Raw genomic sequence first — 12,147 nt, 5'->3', positions numbered from 1 at the left:
CCGCGTGTATGTTGTGATGGAAGCTGTTCCAAAAGCCTCCCCCACGCTCATCTGTCAGCCCTGCTGTGCCTGGGAGAGGCAGGATTGAAGTGGAGTCTCAGAGAGGGGCCAGTGAGTCAGTGTCTGTCTGTTGGGGGCCACAGACGCCACGAATAGCCTCTCCTGTTGACAGGCTTGTGCTCTTGGAAAGACACCTGCTGTCACACTGGGATGCTTTACAACTGGATTCTGATTGATATATTTTAATACATAAATAACACACCCCCACCTTTATTTTTTATACTTTTAGTGCCCTATTTTAAAGATCTAAGCGCATGATCTAAAGCGCACGGCGCAAGTGCACTTAGGTCGTGTCCGAATCCACTTATGCTAGTTTAACGACGGGTAAAATGGTCGGTGGTTCCGGCGCATGGTCTAAAAGGGTTGTCCCTATTCTCTTAATGAGTAATGGGTGTGTTTTGAGCGTAACGTCCAATAAATCAGAGTCTCATCTCCCATTCCCCTTTAAAAGCCAGTTGCGCTCGCGCCATGGCGGATTCGATATTTAGACGGCGGAATTTGCAATTGGAAAAACTGAACACTTCTCTAGCGAGGAAACGGATCTGCTCGTGCACATGGTTAAAGCGTGCAAGCACACCATCTACGGGACAAAGTGTACACTCGTTGTGGACCCCGCCTTTAGGCGCACATTACTAACGCGCTCTTTACATAAAAATATTAATAATGCTATATTTAGGTTTCAGTTGGTCAATGGATCAGTCTATTTCAGTCTATTCCTCTTTTCAGACCAGCAGCCCATGGCGCACAAATGGGCGCAAATGCATTTGCTATTTAAACAAAGTGGCGCAGGACGTGAAAATGATAACTGCGTCGGGCTGAAACTAGCAAAAAACACTTGCGCATCGCCTGGCGCCGCATTTCGCCAGGTGTATGATAGGACCATTCGATTTTGTGTCCAGTATTTTGATTAGACAAGCTTTTTCTTTTTTTAAATATACAGCAGCACGGGAACATTTTTATTACCTGTTTTCACAACATAGAAATCCAACAGTTGTTCAAAGTATTGAAACAAAGCTTTTTCCGTTGGCTGGAGTGATTAAACAAAATAGCTTACCATGTTTGGTCTGAAGTGTCATTTACTAGACGTAACGTCCTGTTTATAGAACTCTTCAGGGGTTACAACAACTTGTAGATGCTTTTGATCTAGTTCTGTCGAACTGAGTCGTTTACATAAGGTAAGCATTCACACGCCCACTTGTTGACTAACCCGTAGAAAAATAAGTGGCTGTGAAGCTCACTATGGTTGGTGGCTTTATGTGTCAGTTAGATGGTCACTTCCTGTTTAAATGGCTGGTTCTTGCACAGAATAAACACTACAATTGACTAGACTGTATGCTGATAGTCAAAAGTGTCTAAGCCTAAGCCATATATATATATATATTTTTTTTTTAATATATATATATATATATATATATATATATATATATATATATATATATATATATATATATATATATATATATATATATATTTGTGGTTACTGTGGTCTTACCACAAATAGCACCATTAAACTGTGGTTTCTATGGAAAAACCGTGGTACGATTTTCCATCTTGATCATTTTATATATGCATCTGTATTCATTTTGATGACAAAAAGCAAAGATGAGTGTTAGAAACGCTGTGAGTTTGAGAGTGCCGGCCCCGTCGCCCTCAGAACGCAGCAGGAGGGCTGCCAGGTGCGGGTTGTGTGGGCAATGATCGTGTGTGTGATTTATTTGTTTACCAGACCTCTGTTGTTTGAGCGTTGTTGCCCGTCCAAGCCCTGTCATTCTGTGTGTGTACTATATTGCTAACTTAGCATGACAGCCAGCCGCGCCTTGTAAACACGGCGGCCAGCTGGGTGTGTTTGTATGAGAGCGCAAACATATTTGCTCAAGTGTTTGTCTCCCAGTACGGACGTCCTAAAGGTTTGCTCGTGTGTCTGGACATCTGCAAAACGCAGATGCTATATTAGCATCATTACTCCAGTCTTCAGTGTCACATGATTCTTCAGAAATCATTCTAATATGATGATTTGATGCTCAAGAAACATTTCTCATTATTATCAATGTTGAAAACAGTTATTTAAATTTTTATTTTCTGGATTCTTTGATGAATAGAAAGTTCAAAAGAACATAATTTATCTGAAATGGAAAGCTTTTGTAACATTAAACACTACCGTTCAAAAGTTTGGGATCAGTAATAATTTTTTTTTTTTTTTGGGGGGGAAATAAATAAAAGAAATCAATACTTTTCTTCATCAAGGATGAATTAAATTGATCAAAAGTTACAGTAAAGACATTTATAATGTTACAAAAGATTATATTTCAAATAAATGCTGTTCTTTTGAACTTTCTATTAATCAAAACATCCTAAGACATTTTTTTTTACACAACAGTTTTCAAAATTGATGATAATAATGAATGTTTTTTGAGCATCAAATGATCATATTAGAATGATTTCTGAATGATCATGTGACACTGAAGACTGGAGTAATGATGCTGAAAACAGGAATAAATTACATTTTTAAATATTATAAAATAGAAAATAATATTATAATGATAACAATATTACAGTTTTTATGTAATAAAAAAAAAAAAATCGTACCGATCAAAAACTTTTGACTGGTAGAGTATCTTTTGTTTTGTTTATTGTTTTGTTTTGGAAATGTAATGTCGATGTCCCTACGATAACAGTCCGCAGCTAATAAATTATTAATTCAAGAACATTGTGCAAGTTCACTTAAACTTCACACACTTCTGATAAGCGCTCATTGTCACAGTTGTAAACACGATGGCTTTCCTCTTCCATGAGGGGGTTTGGCATCACGACTGCTTTGTTTTCAGGCGGACCGTTAAAGAACGCGACACACGCGTCTCCTGGAAATCCTGTAGAATTCAACAGATGACAACTTCGAAACTCCCGAAGTGTTTCCCATTTTGTGTGCCTCGTGCATCAGACGCTCTGCCAACGGTCCGTGGGTGTGACGTCTGAGGATGAGACTTGGTGGCAGACCTTAATTCCCTCAAAACTTGTCCGAATGACTGCAGGGGACAGTCTTCAGTGTGTTGCTCTGTTTACCTGAAGATTTGGCTCACTTTCAAACCAATCATTTCACCCACATACGCAACGAAGAGGGGGAAAAAAAACACTCCATAGTGCATTATTAAAGTAAGTCCTTTTTCCTTTGCTTGTGAGTGAGTGGGTGTATGCGGTCGGAAAAACACACATGAAAGATTGATCAGTGAGGGTTAGATGTAAACAGCAGGTGCGTCGGGGTGGCGGGGAAGCTCTGCTCGGGTTTTAATGCACAGCCATTAGGGATGAAACTCCATAAATCATCTGACCATGGTACCTTTTTTTTTTTTGGATGGTCAAAGCAAAAAGATTTCAGTTTGAATCCTTATATATAGTAGTGTATAGATCAGTTCAACATCTTTCTTAGTTTCTTAGATGTGCAAATAGTGTTTATTTCTTTCTGAAGAAGCAAGACATGTTTACTTGTTGGAAGTATGTTGACCCCATCACATTTGTGTACGACAGGAAGAGTGTGTTTTCTCACAGCCTGACAGCTGCGCTCCAATGAACAATGTCTGCGAGTCTCTCTCTCTCTCTCCCTCTGTCATTTTTAGTGGGGTTTGCTAAGTCAAGCTTCACTATTACTATATAGGGTTAGAGATTTGTTCAAAAAAAGTGAGAAGCATAGCCGTGCTCTGACATGTGATGGGGCGGCTCATTGTCCTTTCCTGATCTCATTCACCTTTCTCCTCTCCGTTTGTTTGCTGTGTTTCTCTGAACTGTCCGATCACAATAAAGGCAGAAATGCTTGCTCAGTAGGAAAGGTTTAGCATAGATTGACCTGAATCATAGCAGGGATGCATGTTAGCAGGAATTGTTGAGCTGGACTTATGATGAGTGGCGATGACGGTGCTGTAAATGTCAGTACGTTTCGCTGTGTGTTCTCTGCTGTTGTAGAGCATCAGTGTCTCCTCCTGCGCAACTGTCCATTTCCCATTCCAGTGATATCATAAATACTATTTTGATATGTATTTTTAGAAACACAACCAGAGTGGAGCAAGTGAGGACTGGGACATGTTCTGTGATTTTAATCTGGATTGTTCAACTGTTTAATTATAAATAATTCAAATAAATAATAATAAAAATAATAATAATAATATTTTTTATGATATTATTATTTTTAATAATATTTTTGTTTTTAAAAACAATGCTAAAAATTAATATACTTTCTGTGAGGGCTGGGATTGGGACATCCTGTAAATAACAATTTAAAATAATTATTTTTATTTTGCTTTACTTTTGTTGTTGTTAATGAGGATGATGATGATGATATTGATGATTTTTAATTTTATATTCATTTGCAGTCAGTGAGGACTCAAACAATTAACTTAAGTAAATTTAAGTTTTTTCTGTGAATAAATCTGAATTGTTTAACTGATTAAATATATAACACAAATTGTTCAGTATTTTTTTATTTATTTGGTAGTACACTGTAAATATAAGTACTGTATGATTAAACATTGCTTTTTTAAATTTTATATAAATTATATTTTTTTATTTTTTTACAATATTTACAATACATGTATTATTTTTATTTATTTTTTGTGGAAAAAATTGTATTAGAGTTTTATAATATAGACTATTGACACCAGTTGCCTACCCCACATATCCAAATGGCCACCCATGGATGGGCATCCTAATAGTGTCACCAGTATTGAGGAAAGTTCTTTTTAAAAGTAATGTGTTACAGTATTGCATTACTCCCTAAAAAGTAATATTGTGTTACTTAATTACTTTTTATGTACAGTAATGCATTGCATTACTTTTGCAGTGCTTGTTTACTCCTGGGCTGGGCTTGCTTATTTGTTTTTTAAACACAAACTATTTTTGGCAAATGTAAAGGCTCTTTCACACCAGACTTGAAATGAATAAGCCACGGCTGAATGAAAAAAACGCCTGTACAGTAGAGGGCACCGCTCAAACAAAGCTTTTAGCTGCTGCTGTTCTGGATCACAGAATAAATTTCAACTCTCTTACTTCAACAATAAAAAAAATAAAAAATAAATGTTTAAAGCCCATGTTGCAGGTTAACCACCACTGTCGATTAATGGGTACATAAATCACTCAAGATATGTATATCATTTTTAAAATGTCTCAAAAATGGTCTTAAAGACCAGTTTTTTTACGTTTTTGGTATTAACGTTTTTTTGTACGCAATTCGGTGATGACGTCACGTTGGGGAGAAGTGGAGGAAAGGTAGCCTCAGCCAGAGAATGTCTATGGAGAATGAGTGGAGAGTTGGTGAAGTGTCGTGGTGAGTTGCTACGCAGCAATGAGCACTGGAGTTAGTCTACGAGCAGCAGTGCACAATAACGACACATATTTTTTTTTTTACTGTCATTGAATAGCACCGAGTGAAAAATCTACGTTTTCTTTATATCTAGTGGCAGTGATCATGACGTTAGTTCAGATAAGTACTGGTAACCTTTGTCATAGTGTCGTAGTACTGGTAAACTTTGTCTTTGTCATCTAGAAATAGAAGGCATCATGCTAGCTATATGGCCGTTTCTAAGCGTTTATCTCTTCCTCTGGTGAAAATGTTGTTGCAAACATAGCCGCCGCGTGTCTGTCGCTGTGTTTGGCAGGTGCTTGTGTGGGCGGTGCCGTCCCATGGAAACTGCGTTGGAAAGCTTGTGCTGTAGGGAAGTGAGTGCGTTTTGGTCGAGTTTTTACACCCAGCACAAACACAGTAGTTCACCATTGTCAATCTACCTACTATATATTTCTATCTATTTATCTATCTAGCTGCTAGCTATCTATGCTAACGTTATGCTATCTGGCTGTCTGCCTATCTCTCTCTATACTAGCCTATCTATCTATATCTATCTATCTGTCTGTCTATCTATCTAGTCAGTCTATCTATCTATCTATCTATCTATCTATCTATCTATCTATCTATCTATCTATCGATCTATCTATCTATCTATATCTATGTATTTATCTATAATCTGCGCTATCTGAATACTCTCGTCTACTACTCGTCTCTCTAGTCACTCTCAATGCTCTCAATGCGGGCTTTGGTAAATTCTCTCCCCAACGTTACGTAATGCAATGTATTGTGGGGGAAAGGAGAATCGTTGCAAACCGCTGTAAGATAGTACCTACTTTTTCGTATAATATTCCGTTTTGTGATACCCAACAACATAAAATACAATGGATAACAGTTTAAATGTTTATTACCAACAAGCAAATTGCACAAATTCGTTGAAAAATTAACCCTGCAACACGGCTTTTAAAGTCATAATTGCTTATTAGTATTGTTGAATTGAATCATCGACCAGAAACTAAGACATTGGTTAATAAAGTGAGATTAAATACATAAGGTATATTGCTGTAATTTAGCATTTAATTATTGTGGGTTTGCATAATATTCTGAGTGTGTGTTTCACTGTTTTTATTCATTTTGAGAAATACTGGATGTTTTTGTGAAAGTGAGATGAGTAAATGCTCACATTTAGTCTAGAACTACAATACCCATCATGTTCACACACAATGCCTCTGCACTTACTCACGATTTCTCTCAACATGGGGACGTAACTGTCAGTCAATAAATGGGAAAACAAAGTAACTTGCATTACTTATTTGAAAAAGTAACTTTATTTTAGTCATGTGTTGCTTTACTAGTTATAAAAAAGTAATCTGATTACGTAACTTGCATTACTTGTAATGCGTTACCCTCATCACTGACTCTTTGAGCCTGTAAGCATGACACTGTAGAAACTACATGGCAACACCCTGACAACCACCCACAACAACCTGAACATCCTCATTCGTTTGTCTTCCAGGATCTCAAGGGCTGCGTCTGTGCTGTTGTCGGATCCTTGCTTCCAGCTTCGCTCCATCCAGTACTTGCTGGGAGAAGAAGAGGGTGGAGCCATCGGCGCCGACAGCAAACACTTCTCTCTGCACACATGTAAGCCATGACTTAACACATCCAGGCCTGATGCCAGGACACATGACTTGGGGCGGGGGGGCTTGGGGCTAGCAACAGAATCTCACTTTTGGTTGTTATATTTACTCCACATTGTATTTGTCGCATTGCATGCTGTGATATGCAGTGTTTTACGGCTTAAATATACTCCTGTTTCTTCGATTTGTCTTCCTTATCCAGTGATGTGAAAGTGATTGTGTTGTTCTTAAAATAGCCCCTTCTCCGTCATATCACTCAGCTCTTATTTCAAACACTAAGATCAAATTCGTGCGGTGATTGAGATGTATTATAATTATAATCTGCTATAACTGGCCTTTACATAAATTATTTATTTCCTCTTAGCAGGTCAAATTTAGATGAACAGTTTTATTGTTGAAGAGTTTTAAAAAGATTTACATCTATATTTTTAGATTTTTCTACAAATTTCTTGTAGCTTGACTGGTTGAGCATTATGCTGTCAACATGGAGGTCATGGGTTCAAATCCCAAGAACACAAAAACTAAAACATTTTTAAGTCACTTATATTTGGACAGCATTATGATGAGAGACCCATTTTAAATACATTTAAAAGGCTCATCCAATCAGATTTTAGAGCCCTGACTTTCCTTATTATGGTTCGGAGTCATTTTAAAATGTTTATCTAATTAATTATATGCTGATTGATTACTGAATCAAGTTAGTCATGATTAATCACATATTGGTATTTGCTGAGAAAAGCATTACATGAAGATAATTTAAAAGTCTTAAAGGTGCAGTAAGCAATATCTGAGAAACGCTGTTGAAAGTGGATCCAGCATCATGATGGGGGAGGAGAGAGAGTGAGCCAATCAGCAGTAGGGGGCGTGTCCACTCATGATGGGGGAGGAGGAGAGAGAGTGAGCCAATCAGCTATAGGGGGCATGTCCACTCATGATGGGGGAGGAGAAAGAGTGAACAAGAGGGAGATTTGAAGAAAGACTGTAGAAAGAGAGATGGCTGAGAGACATTACAAAAGAGAAAATTTCATAGGAATATCACTGGGAAAAGAAGGGTTATGATGGGGTTACGGACGCCGAAATGAAGTTTCTGCCCCATTTGTGAGTAACATTGGTTTTGCTGTTGTTGTAATGTTAGCTATAGTAACAGGACAGTTTTGAGTGTCATTGTTTGTCTGGAGATGCTGGCGACTAATAACCAACCCTTACTTGTTTATCTTTGTACTGTATGTTCATTTTTTGCTCTTTCTTGTTCGTTCATCATCTTCGCTTTATTTTTCGTGATGCATTATATTGCTTCTCTTCAGCTATGATAAAGAGTTTGTGCATTTTGTGGGCGGAGCAATGAAGGGAGGGGTGTGTTTGTTTAGGTTGATTAGGTTCCAATATCAACTTTCAGAAAATGCTTACTGCACCTTTAAAAGACATTTAAGACATCCATTTCACTATCATGTTTATTCATGTCTTTTTTAATCCTTTTGTTTTATATAAAGTATTTAATATAATTAATGTACTAAATTAACATGTTAAATTGACCCCTATTTGTAATGTCATGTTTTAAGTGATCTGTATTGAAGTAGCAATGAAACTGACATCAGGAAATCCTCTCTCATCTAACTGTACTGCAGTGGAAATCGATTCCTCCCGCACTGAAGCTCAGGTCTGCTCTAACTATATAGACCATTCACCCCAATCCACCACTTTACTGTAAAAGGCCTTGATTAATTATTTACACTAAGTGGATGCATTTCCATGAACACTATGCCCACACTTCTAAACTGCTGTACTTGAGGAGAGAGTCGGGCATAACAACAAAGTCTTCTTTAGGCATTCAAGAACAATGCTCGAGTTTGTTCACAGTATTTGAAAGGAGAGCCTATTTGATACTCTTTAACACCCACCAAACAACTTGTTACAAGAGTTTTGAGTTTTTAAAAGCTCCAGGAGTGTTAGTATGCCGGTGTACATGTTCGCTGTTTGGCTTTCTTTTGGCACTGAATATCATCTCTTAAATGATTCTGGAACGATTTACAATGTTTAATAATTCAAAATCTATTATAAACAATTGGTTATTAAAACCAAAAATGCTACATCATTGACTGTTATTGTGGCTTTTTATATAACTTAAACTTTTCAGCCCTCATTTTCAGCCCTATATACTTCTAAAAAAAGGCAAAAAATATTTAGCTAATGAAAGAATTAAGGTAGTTCTGAACTGCCTTAATTCTTCGTGGCATGGAGTCATCAAGGTGCTGGAAACATTCCTCAGACATTCATATTGACATGATAGCATCACGCAGTTGCTGCAGATTATTATCCTGCTGGAAGTAGCTGTCAGAAGATGGTTCACTGTGGTCGTTGAGCGTTCAGAGATGCTCTTCTGCTTCAAGGTTGGACGTGTTGAGCTTTCAGAGATGCTCTTATGCTTCAAGGTTTGACGTGTTGAGCTTTCAGAGATGCTCTTATGCTTCAAGGTTTGACGTGTTGAGCGTTCAGAGATGCTCTTCTGCTTCAAGGTTTGATGTGTTGAGCGTTCAGAGATGCTCTTCTGCTTCAATGTTTGATGTGTTGAGCGTTCAGAGATGCTCTTCTGCTTCAATGTTTGATGTGTTAAGCGTTCAGAGATGCTCTTCTGCTTCATGGTTGGACGTGTTGAGCGTTCAGAGATGCTCTTCTGCTTCAAGGTTTGATGTGTTGAGCGTTCAGAGATGCTTTTCTGCTTCAAGGTTTGATGTGTTGAGCGTTCAGAGATGCTCTTCTGCTTCAATGTTTGATGTGTTGAGCGTTCAGAGATGCTCTTCTGCTTCAAGGTTTGATGTGTTGAGCGTTCAGAGATGCTCTTCTGCTTCAAGGTTGGACGTGTTGAGCGTTCAGAGATGCTCTTCTGCTTCAATGTTTGATGTGTTGAGCGTTCAGAGATGCTCTTCTGCTTCAAGGTTGGACGTGTTGAGCGTTCAGAGATGCTCTTCTGCTTCAAGGTTGGACGTGTTGAGCGTTCAGAGATGCTCTTCTGCTTCAAGGTTTGACGTGTTGAGCGTTCAGAGATGCTCTTCTGCTTCAAGGTTTGATGTGTTAAGCGTTCAGAGATGCTCTTCTGCTTCAGTGTTTGATGTGTTGAGTGTTCAGAGATGCTCTTCTGCTTCAGTGTTTGATGTGTTGAGTGTTCAGAGATGCTTTTCTGCTTCAAAGTTTGACGTGTTGAGCGTTCAGAGATGCTCTTCTGCTTCAAGGTTTGATGTGTTGAGCGTTCAGAGATGCTCTTCTGCTTCAAAGTTTGATGTGTTGAGCGTTCAGAGATGCTCTTCTGCTTCAAGGTTTGATGTGTTGAGCGTTCAGAGATGCTTTTCTGCTTCAAGGTTTGATGTGTTGAGCGTTCAGAGATGCTCTTCTGCTTCAAGGTTTGATGTGTTAAGCGTTCAGAGATGCTCTTCTGCTTCATGATTGGACGTGAAGACCTTGGTTGTAACGAGTGGATTTCTATCAGCTGAACCAGTCTGGTCATTCTCCTCTGATCTCTGGCATCAACAAGGCATTTTCACTCACAGAACTGCTGCTCACTGGATATTTTTTTCTTTTTTGGACCATTCTCTCTAAACCTTAGAGATGGTTGAGATGGTTGTGTGTGAAAATCCCAGTAAATCAGCAGTATCTAAAATACTCAGACCAGCCCGTCTGACACCAACACCCATGCCACATTTAAAGTCACTTAAATCACCTTTCTTCTCCATTCTGATGCTCAGTTTGAACTTCAGCAGATCTTTTTGATCATGTCTGCCATGTGATTGGCTGATTAGATATTTGCATTAATGCGCAGTTGAACAGGTGTGCCTAATAATGTTGGCCAGTGAGTGTAAAGATCAGAACCATGATTTCAAGCAAAAAGCCTTCATAGCCAAGCAGATTACAAATGTTTAATGCAAGAAGTAAAATATATGAAAATGAATAACACTAACAATAACATATAAACATAGAACATATTATTTTATTTATTTATTTGCAACAGTACTGCAATGCAAAGTTAAATACAGCAATCTTTACCTTTAAAAAAATAATAATAATAATGCTACAACGACCAATCTGGGAACATTTTTGAATGGTGAAGTTAACGGTTTGAACGGATTCATTGAAAGGATTCAACCTCTTACATCGTTTTAGTCCATTGAAGTTTAAGTCAGACACTATTAAAACACTCCTGAGTGTCACGAGAAGGATCACTAAACTTCTCTACAAATAATGGACAAAAACGATGTGAATAGAGGCCGATCCTCGAAGCTCATGGCCGGCCACAGGTGTCGCACATTAACTGGCTGTGTTGTTATTTTTAAAGTATTGAGCTTTCGGCGTCTTTGTTTGTCTACTGCATCAGTGATCCAGCTGGACTGATAGGAGTGTATGGCAGTATGCCACTGTGCTCGTCATGATGTCCTATCTGCAACCATCTCTTTAAGGTCATTTGGGTCCATGTTGCTTAGTTTCAAATTGGATTTGAGGCCGTCCTTGCATGTCCAGACCAGCGAAACTGAGTGAGTATCTCAGTATTTGGGACTTTATCCCCAAATTTGACATGTGCAGTACGACGGAGACAGCGCATATGGAGCTGATCAAGTCTGGCAATCTGCCGGCCATAAATGGTCCAGGACTCTTATTCTCTTGGACAACAGCTCACATGCAGAAGCACTTTCAAGCAGCTTTCTGTTGGTCAATCCAGCAAATTTGCAAAGACCAACTTGAACCAGATGCGAAATCTGGAAATATTTTGCCTTCACACGAAATTCCCAATCTTGTGGATTTCTATTCAATGACTGGATTTCGGCTGTGAAAATTGAACAAAGGTAAATGTGACCGCATCTCTAGGCCGTTACAGAGAACCTTTCAGATGTCAAGCGTTTAGAATCAATTAGGAACCGTATTGTGTTTTTCCGAGTCAAATGAATCGTGAGTTGCCTATGGATTCCCACCCCTATCTATTAGAGATCATAGGCTAGTAGAAATAAGATTTCCTCATGATGTTGATCTTTATGGTTGTTCTTCATCAACTCTGCCTTCAGACTGGTTTTCTTCACACTGCCCGTTCCCGCTCAGCTCTGAGGGACAGTGTGGTGTGAATCTCCACGCTTACGAGGA

At 38.5% G+C, this 12,147-nt stretch overlaps 1 protein-coding gene and 1 long non-coding RNA gene across 4 annotated transcripts in view; one reads left to right on the top strand and one right to left on the bottom strand.

The window, feature by feature from the left end:
* The window catches only part of LOC309475250, a 394,252-nt gene that overhangs the window by 70,292 nt on the left and 311,813 nt on the right, over positions 1-12,147 (bottom strand). The window lies entirely within an intron of this gene.
* The window catches only part of rnf123 (ring finger protein 123), a 151,162-nt gene that overhangs the window by 106,070 nt on the left and 32,945 nt on the right, over positions 1-12,147 (top strand). For all 3 annotated transcript variants that reach the window (XM_082137792.1, XM_082137794.1, XM_082137793.1), the window contains exon 36: positions 6,903-7,030. In XM_082137792.1, the coding sequence (XP_081993918.1) occupies positions 6,903-7,030 (128 nt within the window). The remainder of the gene's footprint in view (positions 1-6,902; positions 7,031-12,147) is intronic.

The sequence above is a fragment of the Leuciscus leuciscus genome, assembly GCF_965113295.1.
Source record: "Leuciscus leuciscus genome assembly, chromosome: 15".
In the NCBI taxonomy this organism is placed as follows: domain Eukaryota; kingdom Metazoa; phylum Chordata; class Actinopteri; order Cypriniformes; family Leuciscidae; genus Leuciscus; species Leuciscus leuciscus.
This window is presented reverse-complemented; position numbering and strand designations above follow the sequence as displayed.